The sequence below is a fragment of the Colobus angolensis genome, unplaced genomic scaffold, assembly GCF_000951035.1.
Source record: "Colobus angolensis palliatus isolate OR3802 unplaced genomic scaffold, Cang.pa_1.0 Scaffold28, whole genome shotgun sequence".
Lineage (NCBI taxonomy): Eukaryota > Metazoa > Chordata > Mammalia > Primates > Cercopithecidae > Colobus > Colobus angolensis.
The window spans coordinates 3,562,564-3,581,694 of NW_012116043.1; the positions used below are offsets into that span (position 1 = coordinate 3,562,564).

The 19,131-nt window shown below is 59.0% G+C and overlaps 1 protein-coding gene across 1 annotated transcript in view; it reads left to right on the forward strand.

Annotated features, from left to right (window-relative positions):
- The window catches only part of NCOR2 (nuclear receptor corepressor 2), a 193,981-nt gene that overhangs the window by 143,803 nt on the left and 31,047 nt on the right, over positions 1–19,131 (forward strand). The window contains exons 21-25 of the mRNA XM_011948414.1: positions 2,670–2,720; positions 3,906–4,494; positions 12,436–12,556; positions 13,643–13,811; positions 18,627–18,791. Of these exons, the coding sequence (XP_011803804.1) occupies positions 2,670–2,720; positions 3,906–4,494; positions 12,436–12,556; positions 13,643–13,811; positions 18,627–18,791 (1,095 nt within the window). The remainder of the gene's footprint in view (positions 1–2,669; positions 2,721–3,905; positions 4,495–12,435; positions 12,557–13,642; positions 13,812–18,626; positions 18,792–19,131) is intronic.

Sequence of the window (19,131 nt, forward strand, 5' to 3'; positions counted from 1 at the left end):
CAGGGCTCCAGATAACACATGGCTCAACTTTGTTATCAGTGTTTATAGACCCGGGAACTGAACACGGGCTGCCCACACCTGGCCCCATAGTCTTGGTCACGAGTTCATCCACCTTCGACCCCTGTGCCTCTTTTTCCCTGTCAAAGAAGTTGGGGGTCTAGACTGTTCCCGCTGTGACATGACCGAAAGCCCCTGGAGGACCCCAGCCCTTCTCAGTTGAGTGTCCCTGACTCTCTGAAGGAGACACGAGCAGCCCAGCGGAGCCCAGGTCCTTGGTGAATTCGACCCTCCTTCCTCCCCATCAGGAGTCCTTCCTGTTGTTCCTGTCTCCCTCCCTCCCTGCCTTTGAATGTGCCGGCTTCTCCCTGGCAGAAGGTGCAAGTCACCTCCTGGTTCTATAAGCCCGGCCTGCAGATAAATCCAGGCTCCTCCAACCTGCAGTGTTTCACCAGCCAGAATCCCAGCTCCTGGCTGGGAATGAGCAACTGGGCCCTTGGGTGACTATCATCTCAAGTTGGGGGTGGATCAGAGGCACTGAGTCTGGCCTCCCCACCAGCTTTGGGTCTCTCTGACCCAAGTTGGCCAAAAGCCTGGCCAGTGTCTGACAAAAGGAAGGCCGGGGCCGCGAGTCCCTTGGGTCATTCCATTTTGGGTTCTGGGTCTGTAGCCAGGACAAGAGAAGACCCCGGGAGCAGAAACCCAGTTCCCTCTGTAAATATCCCTCCAGCTGTCTGAATGCGCAGGATGCAGGCTTGGTGGGAGCGTTGTAAGAAGCCCAGCTTGGGCCACACATTAAAACCGGAGCAGACACTGCCCAGAACTGTGTGGTAGTGACCCCCGCCTCGCTTGCAGGGCTTACGAAGCCCAGTAGGGATGGGGAGCGGCGTGCTCTGCTGGGTGGGGAAGGAGGGAGGACTGAGCTGGCTGGAGCTGAGGCTTTTGTGACTGCGTGGTGGTCTTCTGTGGCCACCCTGAGAGGTCGGGGACAGAGATCAGAGGCCCTGATTAAGCCCTTCTGGTGCCCAGGCTGTTACCCCATCTTAAGGATGAGGAGACTGAGGCTGGGGGAAAGGAGAACCCCTCCCAGGGGGAGTCCTGGCACATAGCTGGTAGGCTCGGGGTCTGCCAGCCCAGCCAGCGTGCACCGTGTGACCTGTCTTTTGTGCTCAGGATGGGGAGGTGAGGCAGGTGCTGGGTTGGAGCCTGAGGTTGCCCTGCCAGAATCTCCCCGGAGACCCAGCCAGCCCCAGCAGCACTGCAGGTCCCTCCCCGGGGGCAGTGGAAAGGACCTTGTTGATCTGGGCGGGAAGTATACCAGTGCAGGGCTGGGAGGGATCCCCTGGCCCAGTGGTTTCTCTGGTAATAGTAATCCTCATAGTGGATGAAGCAGGTGCTACTGTTCTCCCCATTTTACAGATGGGGAGACTGAGGCATAGTGGGGTTTTCCAAGGCCCTGCCTTGGATAGTCAAACCCAGGCAACCTGGTACTGGGCACCTCCGGGCAGAAAGGAAAGGAGGCCATCTGGTGATGTCTTTATTTTTTATTTTTGGTGGTTTTTTTTTTTTGTCACTCTTGTTAGGCACCTACCGTGTGTCAGGCGCTGCACAAAGCACTTCACCTGGATTCTAGGGCAGCGGTGGCAGGGTGTTCCCTGGGATTTGTTGGAAGTGCTGATTCTCGGGCCCCAGTCCACACGTACCGAATCAGAAACCTTCAGGGCATGGCGCAGCCACCTGCATTGTCACAAGCCCTTGGGGTGCTTCTCACGCAGGCTCCTGCCCCAGACCCTCTTGATAACCATGAGAGCGAGGCGTTAACTGCCCATTTTGTAGATGAACAAACTGAGACCCAGAGGTTTCATCCCTGGTCCTGGGGCCCTCAACGTTGGCCTCCCAACGTCCCGTACTCTCACTGTGGAAGGAAGGGAATGACATTGCTGAAGTCACCAGGCAGAGGAAGGCCAGGGGTTAGAGACGCAGGAAGCTGGGCTCAGCGCTCTCCCCTCCACAGCGTGGCCTTGGGCAAGCTGAGTAACCTGTCTGCCTCCATTTCCTCATCTGTACATGAGAGATGCTGGTCCCGGTGTTAGAGGTCTTAAAGGAGTCATGTGTGAAGAACTCGGCACGGAGCCTGGCCTGCACACGGCCTGCGTTGCTGTCGTTGCTATTGTTTCTAAAAGAGGTGGCCTCTGCTCTGGGGCCTGAAGGGAGGCAAGAAGCAGGAGAGACTGGGGGATTGGTGGGGGGCAATGATGGCTGAAGAGGTCTCAGCAGACCCAAAAGCTTCTCCCTGCAACCTTGCCCACCCCTAAGGTCAGCACCTCCCACCCCAAGGCATCCTGGGAGCCTGATGACTTAGGGCAAGGACACCCAGAGTGGCTGAAGCTCACTTTTCACCCTGACCAACCCCATTATTGGCTGGCCTTGAACAGGCCACTGGACCAGCCTGCGCAGGGCTATTGCAGGTCACCTGCGGCCACTGGCCAGAGCCTGGAGGGAGAGGGCTCATCGGTCCAAGGAGAAGGGCAGTCGGGGCAGGACAGCGAGCAGCAGTGAGGTCTCACTGCTGTGCACCAGGCTCCAGGCCCCTCTTGGCCACATTGCCTCCTCCCTCGCCTCCCACTACCTGGTGCCGCCTCACTTCTAACTCTTCTCTGACTTCCTTCCAGCCTTACATGCCTCTGGGAATGAGGTGCCCAGAGGGGAATGCAGTGGCCCAGGTACGAATGTGGCCGGCTGGCCTGGGGGGTAGGGCTGGGCCGGGGCGGGCATCCCGAGGTCCCCGGTCCTCCACAAGGAACCCTGCTTCTGGTCACATGCTCTTTCTGTGAGCACCACTGTTTGTGTTCCGTGGGCCTCTGGGCTTCCTTTCCAGCAAAGTGGCTGTTCCCCATGCTGGTCCCGGGCTCACTCCAGCAGACCAGTTTCCCGTCTCCACTGCTTTATTGATTTTCACTGGCACACTTGGGTCTCCCACCCAGTTTGATTTCCCTGATAGCAAATGCAGGGGTTTTCAAGTATCCCCATTTTACAGAAAATGGGAACATTGAGACCCAAAGAAGAACCTGGTGTGGGTTTGGGGGCCAGAGAGCCAGGACTGCGGCTGGGGTCTCCTCGCCATGCTTGGGTACATGCTTTCATCCTGCCAGTCTGTCAACACAGGCCGCGCTCCTGCTGTGTAAAACCCATGCCAAGGCCGTTGGTGTGGGCTGTGCCCCGGGGCCCCTGTGCACGCACCGGCCTCATTGTCCACTGTGCCCGGGCCCCTGTGCACGCACTGGCCTCATCGTCTACTGTACCCAGGGCCCCTGCACACACACTTGCCCGTTCTGCACTGTCATGTGATGATGATGGTGGCGATGACGGTGCAGCAGCAGGCAGTCACCAGGCAGCTGCCCTTGCCATCACAATCGCCGGCTTCTCTGCCCTGTGAGATGGGAACTATTGTTCTCCCATTCTACAGATGGGAAAACTGAGGCCCAAGAGGTAACCTGAGTTTCCCATGGCACACAGCCAGTGCGGGGCACAGCTGGAGTTAGAGCTCAGATGAGAACGCGGAGACCCCCAGGACAGAGGCCTTTGCCCATGCCCGTCCTCAGGCTGGCTCCATCTGTCGGGGGTGCTGACCACCAGGAGGTCCTGGGGTTGGGAATTAACCAGGTTATGCCAGCAGGGTCAGTTTGGGAGAAAGGCGGCCAGGGGAGGGCAGCAGCTGTGGGTAGAGGCCTGGCCAGGGGCTTTGTCTCAGGGGTGGGGCTCCAGGCAGGGGCCCAGGTGTATAGGAGCCTCGGGGCTGTTTTGGTGTCAGGCAACAGAGCAGCCTCATCCCGAGGGTCAGGGCCATGCATCTCTCCTGGAGTCCTCCCAGACCCCACTCATCCCCTCTTCCTTCTTGCCCCGCACAGCCACTGTCAACAACAGCTCAGACACCGAGAGCATCCCCTCCCCTCGCACTGAGGCCGCCAAGGACACAGGGCAGAATGGGCCCCAGCCCCCAGCCACCCTGAGCACCGATGGGCCACCCCCGGAGCCACCCACCCCACCGCCGGAGGACATCCCGGCCCCCACTGAGCCCACCCCGGCCTCTGAAGCCACCGGACCCCCTACGCCCCCACCAGCACCCCCATCGCCTTCTGTACCCCCTCCTGTGGTCCCCAAGGAGGAGAAGGAGGAGGAGGCTGCAGCGGTGCCCCCAGTGGAGGAGGGGGAGGAGCAGAAGCCCCCCGCGGCTGAGGAGCTGGCAGTGGACACAGGGAAGGCCGAGGAGCCCATCAAGAGCGAGTGCACGGAGCAAGCCGAGGAGGGGCCGGCCAAGGGCAAGGATGCGGAGGCCTCTGAGGCCACGGCTGAGGGAGCGCTCAAGGCAGAGAAGAAGGAGGGCGGGAGCGGCAGGGCCACCACAGCCAAGGGCTCGGGCGCCCCCCAGGACAGCGACTCCAGTGCCACCTGCAGTGCAGATGAGGTGGATGAGCCTGAGGGCGGCGACAAGAACCGGTGAGTGGGCACCAGGCAGCCCTAACCTTGGCTTTTGTCTGCAGACACTGAGCGGCGACTACCTACTTAGACAGCCGCACCCAGTGTGGCTCTGCCTGCTTTGGGGCAGCCTGAGGTGTGGTTAGGGAGGCGGACTCAGAGTAGAGTCCAGGAATGGGAGATGCAGGCTGGGAGGGGGCGGAGGTGTGGCCGGGAGGGTCTCCCCAGGAGGTGACATCCAAGCTGAGACCCAGACAGAGGAGGCAGCCCTGGGCGGCACTAGGGAGAGAGTGTGCCAGGCAGCCTGCTCGGTTCCTAGGGCCGCCCTTACAACGCAGCTCAAGCCAGGTGGCTTGAAACAAATACAGTCCTGGAGACCAGGAGCTCGGGGGCACCGTGCAGGTCGGGCCACACCCTCTGAGCCTCTTGGCAGATCAGTCCCGCCTCTTCCAGCTCCTGGCTGCTGCTGGCAGTCGTGGTTGCCAGCACACCACTCCGTCTTTGCCTCTGCCGTCGCATGACCTTTGCCCTGTGCATCTGTGTCCACATTTTCTTCTTCTGAGGACACCAGGCATTGGATGAGCAGCTGCCCTAATCTAGTCCAGCTTCATCTTAACTTGATTATATCAGCAAACAGCCTGTTTCCAAATAAGGTTACATTCACAGAGACCCTGGGTTGGGACGTGAGCATACCTTCTTTGAGGGGGACACAGTTCTACCCTCAATGTGGTGGGAACAGCAAATGTGAAGGCCCGAGGTGGGAATGAGCTTGGTGGATTCAGGTGTCGAAGGGTGGAGCGAGTGGCTCAGGGAGGGGGGCAGCCTGGCAGAATGGGGAGCAGCTCTCACAGAGTTGGGGGCACTGAGTCACACCCTGGCAGGTGGGGGCTGCATTTTGTTGTCAGGGCAGTGAGAAGGTCTTTGCGAGCCTCTCTCAAGAGAGCCAGATGTGATTTACCCGTGAAACCATGTAGGGGATTTGCTGGGAGTGAGAGGCACAGTCAGGAGGCAGCTGCAGGTGCCCTGGGGCCAGGGATGGAGAGGCGAGCATGGTGGCCATGGTAATGGGGAAAAACCACAGATTCAACATGTTTTTGGTGGTTCATCTCCTGTCAGCCAAAGGTCCAGGGCTCAGGATCACAGGTGATCACCTTGGATCACCTTGGATCACAGGTGCAGCGGTTCCCCTTGCAAAAACCTCTCCAGCTGGGGTGGCCTGGAGGACCCCAGTGCTGTCCTGTTTGGGTGCCGATGTCTCTGATGTGTATTCTTTCCTTTCTGGCCTCTGTCTTTGCTCCTGGCCTGGGTGACCCCACATGCCTGAGAATGCCGCCGTTTACCCATTTTCAGCACAGATGCTTTGGGCCTCAAGGCCTCCAGCCCAGAACCAAAAATGGCTACCCGAGTTAGGACCGATCTTGGGTGGCAGAGGGCAGACCCTCAGAGACTGTGTCGCGCTCGCGTCTGGACGGCTGGAGGAGTTGTTTTCTGGTGGGGCAGGCGGGCCCTTTTATTTTGACTGCAGTGTGGTGTGTTTCCTCCTCTCCCAAGTCTCTTGGAATGGTCCTGGGCAGAGCGAGCGAGGGAGGAAAATCGGACCCACAGGGTCATGTGCGGCCCTTGTCTCTGCTCTGGGGTTCACCCTGGGCCTTGTTAAAGGGTGAAGTCCTAGGACATTCCCTAGGAACTGAGGTTCACCCAGATCTCTACAGGTTCCACAAAACAAAATCTCAGGGTCCCCGGGAACCCCTGCTGACAGGAACCGCGCCCATGTGTGTAAGAAGTGGATGGCCTGACCCTGAGCCTGTGCTGAGCAAAGGCCTGGCCAGCGGGATTCCGAGGGCACCGAACTCCCCAGCTTCTTGCCCGACAGTCCCAGCTTGGAAAACAGTGGTCACAGTGCGGCTGGGTCTGCCCTAGAGGCAGGCAGCCAGGACCTTTGTGCCTGGGGAGCGGGGTCAGGGCAGACGACTCCCTGCTCCGCTCCCACTGGCTGTGGGGACAGTCATAGAAACACATGTTTCTGCCTTCGCGGGGGAAGCGCTGAGGTCATGGGGCAGCCCCACTGATAAGTTGCCTCCCAGAGTCTGTGTTTTGGGTACATGTGGCTGGCCCCGGGCTGGGGAGCCGGGGGATCAGCTTGCATCCTGTCCGTCCCCAGAACACTCAGGCTGGGCCTGAGGCCCTGCAGGGCACTTGCAGCCTCCCATCCTCTCCCCTGCAACCCCACCCAGGGCGGTGTCCTCCCTCCCCCAGCTGGGCCTGGCGTGCGTCCACCCCTTGCCCAATGTCCAGCACACAGCCCCCGGGGTGCAGGAGTCCTCGGCTGGGAGTCAGGACACCTGGTTTGTCCCGCCCTGTGCGACTGGGCCCAGGCCCCCGCCCTTGGGGCCTGCCTTGCCCTCTCAGCGAACGAGGCTGGACTCTGGCCAGCCTGCTGACCTCGTCCTGGCCGGCAGCCCGCCACCCCTCCCTGTGCCGGCCACGACTGCGCAGGGCCAGGCGGGCGCTGGAGGACGCCGACGAGATGCGTCAGAGTAGGCCCCGGCAGCCAGGGCCTCCCGGGAAGGGCTGGCGGGACGGGGCAGGCCCCCCAGGCGACCCCTGCTCCTGGCTACCTGCCCAGTACTGTCCCTCCCTCCTGGCAGCCCCAGTGGGGGAGCTCTGCATTCCTGGATGGATGCAAGATGACTCTCGTCTGGCCCCCTCCCGGGTGACTTTGAGAGAAAGAAAATCACGTTCTCCTTCGGCCCACTGGCACTTTTTTCGAGGTGGCTCTGCCTGGGTGTTTTCTTGGCAGATAACCAGAGATGGTGGCTTTGATTGCAAAACCCCAAGCCTGCCTGCCCTCCCTCTCTTATTCTTCAGAGAAGGTGTCTGGGTGCTTTTTGACAGGGCCTGACCTTGTGAGTCCCCTCCCCCAGACCTCAGTTTTCTGTCTGTAAGGTGGGTGTGGATGGCTTATCGCAAGAATAACACAGTCAATGCTGGGCCACAGTGGGTGCTCAGTGAGAGATTAGCTGCCCTCCTTTGGATCTGCTTTGGGACACCCCCCAAGAGGTCACCCCAAGAGGGGGCTGGAGTGCAGCTCCTTCAGCTGTCCCTCTGGCATTTTGGAAGATCATAACAGCAATTGCACCTTTGTTACTTTATTCTGCAAGTGACTGATGGCACCAGCGTGCACCAGGCACCGGGGGTGCTGGAAACCGCACAGATGAGGCGCTGGCTGCGGGCACTTACGTTCTAGTGAGGGCGTGGAGAAGGAAACCATTGTTTGCGGGATAAGTGGGTGATGGGAAGATGGGGCATGGGGAGCGGGGGAGAGTGGGCTGGTCAGGCGGGGAGGGCCTCTGGGGAAGTGACATTGGAGGGCAATGAGAGCCTTAGTGGGAGGGACAGCCATACCCCCGGGAACCACCAGTGCAAAGGCCCTGTGGCCGCATGAGCATATGTCCAGTGGACAGCAGAAAGGCCTGTAGCAGGGAGTAGAGTGGAGTGAGCAGCCCCGGGAAGAGAGGGCGGAGAAGTCAGAGAGGTGGGCAGGCCCCATGGGTGGGAGTGGCGGGTCAGGGTTTTATCTTGGTCAGGGTTTTATCTTGGGGCCTTGGAGAGGCAAGGGATGCCTGTCCACTAACCAGCCCTCCCTCTCCCTCCCAGCCCTAGGGTGGTGGCAAGGATTGTCCCAGCTTCATGACCATGGGGAAACTGAGGCAAGGGCTGGGTGGAGAGGGGACATACTGTTGCAGGCCCAGCATGTTCCTGATGAATGTCCCCAGGCCCTTGTTCCCCTTCTCGTGCCTACCCCCTTCCCCCACCCTGGCCTTCCTGAGTGGGAAGGAAAATGACAGTGAGGAGAAGGTGGCCTGACCCACTCAGCCCCACATGCTAGTCACCAGCATCCCCATGCCCACCCTCGGACCGCCCTTGAAGCTCTCGTCTCCACTCTCCAGATTGAGAAACCGAGGCACAGTTGGCTAAGTCTTATGGTCAAAGAGGGGATCCGAGCTTTTGCTTGCACCTGCCAGGTTGGGTGGGCAGGGCGGGGCCGCTCCCAGACACATGCTCCATGCCAGGCCCTGAGAGTCCCTGCCCCACCCAGGCCTCCAGAAAGGAGAATGGAAGCGGCTGCCTTCCAAGAAAACAAAGAAGAGAGGCTGGGCACGATGGCTCATGCCTGTAATCCCAGCACTGTGGGAAGCCAGGTGGGTGGATCATTTGAGGTCAAAAGTTCAAGACCAGCCTGACCAACACGGTGAAAGCCCGTCTCTGCTAAAATACAAAAAAATTAGCCAGGTATGGTGTCGCGTGCCTGTAATCCCAGGTACTAGGGAGGCTGAGGCAGGAGGATCACTTGAGCCCAGGAAGCAGAGCTTGCAGTGAGCCAAGATTGTGCCACTGCACTCCAGCCTAGGCAACAGAGCAAGACTCCATCTCCAAAAAAATAAATAAATAAATAAAATAAAGGAGAGAGAGTGGAAGGTGGAGAGAGCCAGCCAGGAGGGCTTCTGGAGGCGCACTTCTCCAGCACGGCCACGGGACAAGGGGCGGTCGGATGGGCCCTGAGCTCTGGGCGTTCTCCACCTTCCTCCTCCACTACTGGCAGCTGCTCTCTCTGGCGGCTTAGGACTCTCGTTCTCCTTGAGGACTTGAACCCAGCCCTTGTGTTGACTGTGGCCTTCTTTACCCATGAGAGAGCTCTGGCTGGGATCAGAAGAACTCTTGTAAACTAGAAAGTGCTACCTCTATGACCACAGTCCCCACTTGCTCTGGGGGCTCCAGAAAGAGGGATCTGGGCCTCTGTTTGCATTTCAACCTTAAAATTTATATTTTATTGTTTTTCTATTTGTACACACATAAAAATATTATTTTTACCGTTCATAGAGAAAATACAGCTGATACATCAAACCCTTTATTTTATGGCTAGCATGTAGTCTTCATTTCATTTTGTAACGGTGTAATTAAGATATCATTCGTATACCACACATTGCAGCATTTAAAGTGTACCGCTGAGGCCAGGCACGGTGGTGCACACCTGTAGTCCTAGCCCTTTGAGTGCCTAAGGCAGAAGCATAGCTTGAGCCCAGGAGTTCAAGACCAGCAAGGGCAACATAGAGAGACCTTGTCTCTACAAAAAAAAAAAAAAAAAATGCAAAACTCAATCAGGCATGATGATGTGTGCCTTTAGTCTCAGCAGTTCCAGAGGCTGAGGTGAGAAGACTGCATGAGCCCAGGATGTGGAGGCTGCAGGGAGACTGCACCAGTGCACTCCAGCCTGGGTGACATAGCAAGACCCTGTCTCAAAAAAAATGTCTATCATTTAGCTTTTCTTAGTACATTCAGTGTTATACTAAGAAAGAAACCCTGTGCCCATTCTAGTCACCCCCATTCTCCCGTCTGCCAGCCCCAGCACCCACTCATCTCCTTTCTTCCTGGATGAATTGGTCCATTCTGGAATTTTCACAGGAACGAATCTACACCAGAGGCCTTCTGTGACTGGCTTGTTTCATGCACATCGTGTCTTCAGGGTCCACCCACGTCATACATAGCCCATGTCAGAGCCTCATGCCTTTTGATGGCCACGTGTTCATTGTGCAGACAGGGCACGCTTTGTCTCCCCGTTCATCTCTTGCTGGATGTCGGGTTGTCTCTGCCTTCTGGCTGTTGTGGGCTGTGCGGTGCTGCAGTGATGGGCGCGTACAGGTTTCTGCCTGGATGTTTTCTCTCCTTTGCCTGGTGTGTGCCTAGAAGTGGAGCTGCTGGGTTTAGGGCAATGAGGACTCACCGCCCTCTTTCCAAAGTGGCTGCAGCATTCTGTTTTAAATTGAAGCTTGCAAGTGCAAGCTGGTTGAAACGGATGGCAGTAGATAAACCTGGGGGGAGGGACATGGGGGTGGCGGCTGTTGAAGCCGCAGGCGGAGAATGCTGGGACGGGTGACTACTATCTGTGTTTGAACCTGGGTCAGAGTGCCTTGTCCTGAGGATGACGGAGAGGGCACAGCTGGGCCCAGGTCCAGGGAGCGAGGCAGGGCAGCTGCCAAAGGAGAGGCTTTAGGTGGTCCTGGGAGATCACGCAGGGTCTGGACAGGTGGAGGGAGGGGAGGGAGGAGAGTGGGCCAGTGGTGGGGGCGGTGGAGGTGCATGCAGGAGTCAGGGTGACCTTCCTCGTCTGGCCCCCGCCTGTGCGCCGTGGGCAGCCTCAGCAGGCATCACCGAGTCTGTGTCTGCTCTCCCCGCTCAGCTGAGCATGTGGCAGATGCGGGCAGCAGGCTGGTACCTGCAGGACAGGCTGGTCACATGCCGGTGACCCCATGGTCCTGCTATGGCAGAGAGTGGCGAGGGGACTGCTGGCAGAGGCCTCAGCACCCTGGGCATCGGCCCTGCTCATCTGCAGGAAGGAGGTGGGTGCTTCTGGGCGCCTGGTATCCCGCACTGGCAGCTGAGTGCTGGGGTGGTGTGGTGGTATGAGCTGTGTCCCCGTTGTCACAGCTCTCACCTCGAGGCCAGTAGGCTGTGGCTTACAGTCTGCACGGGATGTCGTCACTGTGGTCACGGCACAGAGTAGAGGCTGTGCCGACAGGACCTGCTGGCTTCTTGCACCCAGGAGTTTTGCTTTCTGACTGAATTCCAGGCCCGTGTCTGCTGCCCTCACACCTGCCATGTGATCATTTCACTAGCTCAGGAGACCTAGGACACAGACTGGGTTCTGCATTGCCTCCAAATACACCCAAACGCAGGCCAGGCTGCTTCCGTACCCCCAAACTCAGGCCAGGCCGCCTCCAAATACCCCCAAACTCAGGCCAGGCCACCTCCATACCCACAAACACAGTCCAGGCTCCCTCCAAATATCCCTAAACTCAGGCTGGGCCGCCTCCATACCCGCAAACACAGGCCAGGCCACCTCCATGCACCCAAATACAGGCCAGGCTGCTTTATGCCCAGCAAATGCAGGTTGCAGGAGGGAGTCAAGAACTGGGCAGCCCCGGGCAGCCGCACTGGGCAGGTGAAGGGTTCTCAGGCTGGAGCGGATCCAGTTCCTGCCCTCGGAGACCTCATGCCAACTGGGGAGCCAGATGGGGATTATGGCAGGTGTTGTGCCCAGTGTTGGGGCCTTGGAAATCCTGGAAGGCTTCCTGAAGGAAGCAGCACCCACTGAGCAGCTTGGGAGCCACACCTCAATGCATGCTCTGCTAGGTACCGTGTGCCCTGTGTCAGCCTCTGGTTGTGCATCTCAGTAGCAGACAGAGGAAAGAACTGTCACTGTGGCTGACTGGTGGACAGTGGGCATGCCCTGCCTACCCCTGCACACAAAGCCTGTGGCCTGGGCCCTTGTTTTCATGTCCTCGTCCTTCATGGATAGTGTGTGGTAGAGATTCCAGGAAGTGGGTGCGGCTCCCCCACTCCTGCCTCTGTAACCGGAGCTCATTCGGCTCCATGCCCACTGTCCTGCCCTGGCACCCAAGCCTCTCAGATTCGAGTGATGAGGAATCTCTTGATGAATTTTTTCATTACTCTGTCCCTGAATCAGGCTGATTCTTTGACCTTCTGGCAGCTTCTGGAGGGCCACGTGTGGTGTGGGCCCCAGGTCGGGCTTCTCTGGGATTTTCCTTGCCTGGGGCTGTCTTTGGGGATGTTTGATCCCAGCCTGGGCCTCTAGCATTGCCCGGCTGGCCTCTCAGCCAGGGGGGGAGGCTGGCTTGGCCCCATCCTGCAAGAACCAGGGGAGTGAGTGAGGAGGCACCTGCCTGCCCACTTGTGCCTCCCCTCCCCTGGCCCCAAATCTTGGTCTGTTTCCCCAAGAGAAACGGTTGACATTGTCTGGGTGACCTGCACGTCACCTCACGTCTCAGGGCCTTAGCCTCGTCCCCAGGGCTTGAGACAGGAGAGGCCGTCAAAACCCAGCAGCCCCCCACCTGGGAGAGTCCGGCTGTGGGCCCCCAGCTGATGATGCTCGTGTCCCCACAGGCTGCTGTCCCCAAGGCCCAGCCTCCTCACCCCAACTGGCGACCCCCGGGCCAACGCCTCGCCCCAGAAGCCACTGGACCTGAAGCAGCTGAAGCAGCGAGCGGCTGCCATCCCCCCCATCGTGAGTGCCCACCCCCAGAGCCCCACAGAGTCCACCCTGACCTTGACTTTCCTGTTCATCGAGACAGAGAATCCCACTGGTGGGAGCGTGCACCTGCAGCCCAGCCCATCTGCTCCTATTTCCTGGAGAAATCCCCGTGGAGATGAGGTGGGAACAGCTGGGGAAGCTGGCAGGCGCAGCGGATGGGGCTCCTGGTGAAGGCAGGGACTGGCAGCCTAACGCCTCCCCGCTTTCACCCTGCAGCACCCTTGAACCCCCACATTAGATACTGGGTCATGGGGAGGCAGGAGCTTCCCTCACCCACTCAGCTATAGCAACAACTTGGCCAGGGAAGGGTGTGGCTTACCAGTTCTGACCCTGGGGCCCTCCGGGAACACCCCCCTGGAAGATTCTCTCAGCTGGGTGGGTGGGCCCGTGGAGGTGCCTTCTCCAAGGAGGTGAGTCTGGGCTTCCCAGATGCAACTGGAGGCTCTGGGCTAAAAGAACCTGAGCTGACCAGGCTGGTGGTCCCTCGGGGCTTTGAGTGATGGGCTCAGGGCGTGCCAGACTGCACTGCCCAGTCCCCCAAGGCCCACAGAGTCCTGTTACTCAGTCCTGGCTTCCCTGAGACCCAGAGGATTTGGGTCCATGGAAGGAGCTGGAGGAGAGGGTAACAGCAGGCTCCAGCCTCCTGTCCACCACCAGGCTGCTGAGCCAGGCTTTTTGGGAGGTGGGCCCCCCTGTTCACCACCGGGCAGCTGGGCCAGGCTTTCTGGGGAAGTGGGCTCCCCCTGTCCACCACCAGGCAGCTGGGCCAGGTTCTGGGAGGTGGCTCCCCCTGTCCACCACCAGGCAGCTGGGCCAGGCTTTTTGGGAGGTGGGTCCTCCTGTCCGCCACCGGGCAGCTGGGCCAGGCTTTTGGGGAGGTGGGCTCCCCAATGTGCTCTGTGCTAAGACCTCCCCTTCTTGCCCCACTTGGGACCTTGAGCATGTCACTGGCTTTCCCAGGCCTTGGTTTCCAGGCTGGTCACGTGCATGTCTCTCCCTGACCTTTTCACCTTCGGACACCCTCTGTGGATGCTCACTTCTGCCTGCTTCCCTCAGCAGGTCACCACAGTCCATGAACCCCCCCGGGAGGACGCAGCTCCCACTAAGCCAGCTCCCCCTGCCCCACCACTGCCACAGCACCTGCAGCCGGAGAGTGACGCCCCTCAGCAGCCTGGCAGCAGCCCCCGGGGCAAGAGCAGGAGCCCGGCGCCCCCCGCAGACAAGGAGGGTGAGTGCACACCCGTGGCTGAGAGGGGCTGGGGCAGCAGGGGACTGACGGGCAAGGGATGTTTGTGTGTCCAGAGCAGCTGCTGCAAACCCCACGGCCACAGTGGCAGGGAAAGCAAAATAAACGAATGGAACAGTTGAGCAGGCGGAGGCAGTTGGGAATGGTAGGGACTGCGGCAAATTGGAGAACTCATATTTTCTCTGAAATGGGCATATATTGGCCTTGGCCAAGAGTAACCCCGTGGCAAATCACGCCTGGGGTGGTTCTTCCAGCAAAGCCAGAAATCCATCTTCTTATGTGAAATCCCCCTGGTTTCTCAACACAGACAACTTCTCAAAATTTTCAAAAGCATTGTGAATACACAAAAATGTGTCTGCAGCCCAGCCTCTGATTCGGTGTGAATCAGTCCACGCAGGAGCTTCTGGAATCACAGATGGGGCCCAGCACCTGGCTGGCAGCAGCTCTGGGGCCTGGACAGGAAGGGCTGTCCTCCCCAGCTGGCATTCTGAGCTTGCTCCAGGCCCAGGTCTCTGGGTTCACCAGGAGCCAGGAGGTGGGGGTGCCTCCTGAGCACAGTGACTGCCCCGGGCATACCTCACTGTCATCACGTGAAGCTCAAGGTTAGGAGACAGGCAGGCGTAGTTGCTTGTTCTCTGGATCTTCAGTCTCTGCCCCACTTCCCACTGGGCCCAAGAAATTCTGAACCTGTGTCCCCAAAGAGGCATCTTCTCCAGGTCAGCCTGGCATGCAGCAGGTGCTGTTGTGCCTTGCAGGTGTTGAGGGCTACCTCCCCAGAGGTTACCCACCCTGGGCTAGCCCAGGCGCTTGCTGGCAGGCTGTTCCAAAGGTCTGAGGGCAGCAGGACCCCAGGCCGACCTCCTGACCAGCACAGCCCAGGGACGAACCCTGGTGACCGGAGCTATCACCAACTGTCCCCTCCCCACTGCCTTGGGTGTGACGTCCCCCTTCTCTTTTTTTTTTTTTTTGAGACGGAGCGTCACTCTCGCCAGGTTGGAGTGCAGTGGCGCGATCTCCGCTCACTGCAGCCTCTGCCTCTGGGGTCCACCCGAGGCTGGTGGGTCAGGACATTTGTTGAAACCCAAGGCCTCAAGCACCATGCTGGACAGTGGGGGTTCGGCAGGGAGAAGGGGAAGTCTCTGCTGTGGGGAGCGGCTGTTCTTTTGAGTGAGGAGGGTGTTAAACCAGGGAACACGTAATGAAGCAAGATGATTTTAGAGTCATCCGTCCATCATGAGAGACAAAACGGGTTGAGTGAAGAGGCAGCTCCGGGAAGGACCCTGTGGAGGGGGGAGCAGCCCCGCCATGGGAGATCTCTGGGTGGGCGTTGCGGGCAGAGGGAACAGCACGTGCAAAGGCCCTGGTGTGGAAACACGCTCGGGTGTGTGAGGAGTCGCCGGGGGTGGTGGGCGGGTGGACAGTGAGGGAGGTGGGGGCCGGATTGTGTAGGGCTTCTCAGGCCACAGCAGGCAGTGGATTTTTGTCTCAGGTGTGGCAGGGGCTGCTGGAGGGATTTGAAGTGAGCATGTGTTGTGGAAGGGGAAGGGGGTGCTTGTTATCTGATTTATATCTTGGAAAGCTCTCTCTGGCGGTTGTTGAGTCAAGGGCAGAAGCAGGAGGTCACAGCACTGCTCTTGGCAGGCGACAGAGGCTGCCTGAACTGCACAGGTGGCTGTGGAGGTGGAAGGAAGGGCGCATCGGGAGTTTGTTTTGGAGGCAAAGCCAGTGGGGCGTTGAACCCGGGGTGGGGATGACGCCAGGGATGTCTCGCTGGAACCGGGATGCCTCATGACAAGGGCTGGGCTGCCTGGGGCCAGGGTACGGTGTGCGGCCCAGGGGGTGGCTCTGGGAGATGTTGCGGGTTTGGGGCACCAGCCCTGGAAGGAGCTGTGTATCCATGTCAGGGGCCCCAGCAGCTTTGGCCAGCATCAGATCTGATCAGGGCTGGAACTGCACGGCGCCAGCCAGGTCCTGCTGAGCCAGGTCACAGGCCCCTGTCCTGGGAGAAAGGGAGCCACCGGCCAGCAGTTTCTGCAGCTGGCACTCAGCCTGTTGGTGTGGCCGGGGCCTGTGCCGTTTCCTGGCCTCACTCCCCATGGGGATGGTGCACCTGGCGTCAGGCCCCGCGTGCCTTTCTTACACAGCCTGGCTTGCAGCTCAGCTCCCACAGGGACACACATGAACTTGACACCCAGCGCTACCTCTCTGGTCTCTCAGGAAGCCAGCCTTCTCTGCCCCTGGCTCCCACACAGAACGGCTCAGCCAAGCAGGTCCCTCGGGGACCCCAGGGCCCAGCTGGAGGAACAGGTTGTCTCTCCAGGCTCTCGGCCGCCCGCCCGGCCTGGCCTAACCCCAGCTTGCCTTCCTGCATCGAGCAGCTCCCCTCCTCTCCCTCCCAGCTCTCTGGAACTAGGCTGGAGGAAGCACCAGAGGCATACAGGGCTGGGTAGCCAGAGGGGCCAGGTCCAGGGCGTTTGCAGGATCTCCAGATCTGAGGCAGGCCCTGTACAGCTGCCTCCACTGGGGACTGGTTAAGAAGAAGAATTCCCCTGCATCTGTGCCCCCCTGCCTCCTGTGGGCTGCCCACCTTGCCAGGGCACGAGTCCAGGGAAACTCAGTCTTCCGGGAGAGAATTGGGGGCGATTTGGTACACAGGCCTCCTTGCCTACCTGCTGTGCTCACGGCAGGTATCATGGATTGATCTTAGCACTCTCCTCTGCTGCCACACCCCAATGGGCCCTCAGAACCTCTTTTGTTCATCTGGAGGTGGCGTGATAGATGACACCTGCCTGCCATTCCTGTCCCAGGACCCAGAGGGCTCTGTCATTCCCAAGTTGTATCTCTGCTCAACTTCTTGGCCGGTTATCTCCCGCAGGCTTGGCCCTCAGGGAGAGGTTCAGAGCTGAGGACAGATTTCAGCAAAGGGTGAGAGGCCGGCAGGAAGATGCCATGAAGCCAGGCCTGAGCCCCTGGGCCCTGCTGAGTTTATAGGATCTCCCCAGGCCTGAAATCTAGGACCCATCATTGCTTCTCTGCCACAGGCAGTGTGGCATAGCAGTCCGGGTTAAGGCTATGGTCTGCAGCCCCTGTGCCTGGGTTCGAAGCTGCTATCTGCCACTTGCTAGCTGGAGCCTTTGACCAGGTGGCTTAACCTCTCGGCCTCTGTTTTCCCATCTGTGAAATGGGGATAATCAGTCAGTTCCTTGTAGGGTACTGCGAGAATAAATGAGTGAACATGCTTAGATTCATGTCAGCCATGGAGGCCTAAGAGAGCATTACCTCTTGGTGTTGCCCTTTGCACGCTCCGCCTGGTAAGTAGCTTTGCCCGCACTGGGGCTTCGCAGCCAGCCAGCGCACAGTCGCTGTTTGCACTGGCTCAGTGGGCTTCTGATCCTGACTCGGCTGAGTATTTGCTGGTGAACTCAGATAAGCCCATTGGTGTGTCTGTACCTCAGTTTCCCCTCTGTAAAATGGGTCTGGCAGCAGTCTCTGTATGAGCTTAGCAGGAGGCTCATGGAGGCCATGGGGTCCTGAGCACAGTGCCTGTGCTGAGTACCACTCAGCAAACTGAGGCTGACGCTGCGGTTGTTATCTGGAGGGTCTGGGCTTATAACCCCCCACTGCCTGCCACAACATACACACACAGGCACACACACACATCCATGCACTCACACACAAGAATGAGAATTCCCCTGCATCTGTGCCCCCCTGCCTCCTGTGGGCTGCCCACTTTGCCAGGGCACAAGTCCGGGGGAAACTCAGTCTTCCAGTATATGTATGCACATACACGTGCGCGCGCACACACACGCACACACATCACAGGTTACCTCCTTCAACATTGTGTAGAGAACAAGCCAGCAAACTTTTCCTGCAAAGAGCCAGAGAGTAAATATTTTAGGCTTTGTGGGCCAGACAATCTCTTGCAAGGACTCAGTTATGCCATAGACAATAAATAAATGACTAGATTTGACCACGCTCCAGTAAAAGCATATTTACAAAGTCAGACAGTGGGGCCAGGCGTGGTGACTCACGCCTGTAATTCCAGCACTCTGGAGGCCAAGGTGGGAGGATCTCTTGAGCCCAGTAGTTCAAGACCAGCCTGGGTACACATAACAAGACCTCATCTCTACAAAACCAAAACATAAATTAGCCAAGCGTGGTGTGGTGACACGTGCTTGTAGTCCCACCTACTTGGGAGGCTGAAGTGGGAAGATCCCTTGAACCCAAGAGTTCAAGACCAACCTGGGGCAACATAGCAAGACCCCATCTCTACAAAAGTAAAACAAATTAGCCAGGCATGGTGTGGTGGTGGGCGCCTGTATTCCCAGCTACTTAAGAGGCTGAGGTGGGAGAATCATTTGAGCCCAGAGGTCAAGGCTGCAGTGAGCTGTGACAGCACCAGTGCACTCCAGCCTGAGTAACAGAGGGAGACCCTGTCTCAAAAAAGTTAGGGGCAGACAGACCCCCTGAGATACCGTTCGCCACTTCCTGGCTTAGGGGCCTGCCAGGGGCCTTGGCTTGCTGGACTTGGCTGAGTGCCTATGGGGTTGCAGAGCCACAGGGTCCCGTTCTCGTCCTCAGGGGCAGCTGAGAGCCCCCAGCCAAGACCTCGAGACCCCTCCCCTGCTGAGCAGAACACCATGGGGTTACAGAGCAGCGCCCGGGCAGGCAGACTTGGGGGGCTTCCCAGAGGAGCCCAGGCTGTCACAGGCCACCACGACTGTGGGTGCAGGAAGGCCGTTTGAGTAGGGTCAGCCAGGGCTCCCGAGGTCTGACTGCCCCGCCTCCTGCCCTCAGCAGAGAAGCCTGTGTTCTTCCCAGCCTTCGCAGCCGAGGCCCAGAAGCTGCCTGGGGACCCCCCTTGCTGGACTTCCGGCCTGCCCTTCCCCGTGCCCCCCCGTGAGGTGATCAAGGCCTCCCCGCATGCCCCGGACCCCTCAGCCTTCTCCTACGCTCCACCTGGTAAGTAGCTCTGCCTGAGCTTGGGCTTCTCCTTCAGCCAGGGCACAGTTACTGTTGGCACTGTTGGCACTGGCTCAGAGCTGCACACAGAAGCACCTTAAAGTCTCATGGGACCCGGCTGAAGGGACAGCCTGGTCAGTGGAGGGAAAGGGGGAGACTTTTTGAGAAAGCTGCCCCAGGATTGAAGTTGAAGCCACTGGCAAGAGGGAGCCACAGCAGGTGCTTGAGCTGGCGAGGGGCAGGCTTAGAGTGGGAGCTATGTTTTCCATTGACGGCTTAGAGCTAGAGAATGGGCAGATGGTAGAAGAGTCTGGGGAGGGAGCAGAGGTGCTGCCTTGGT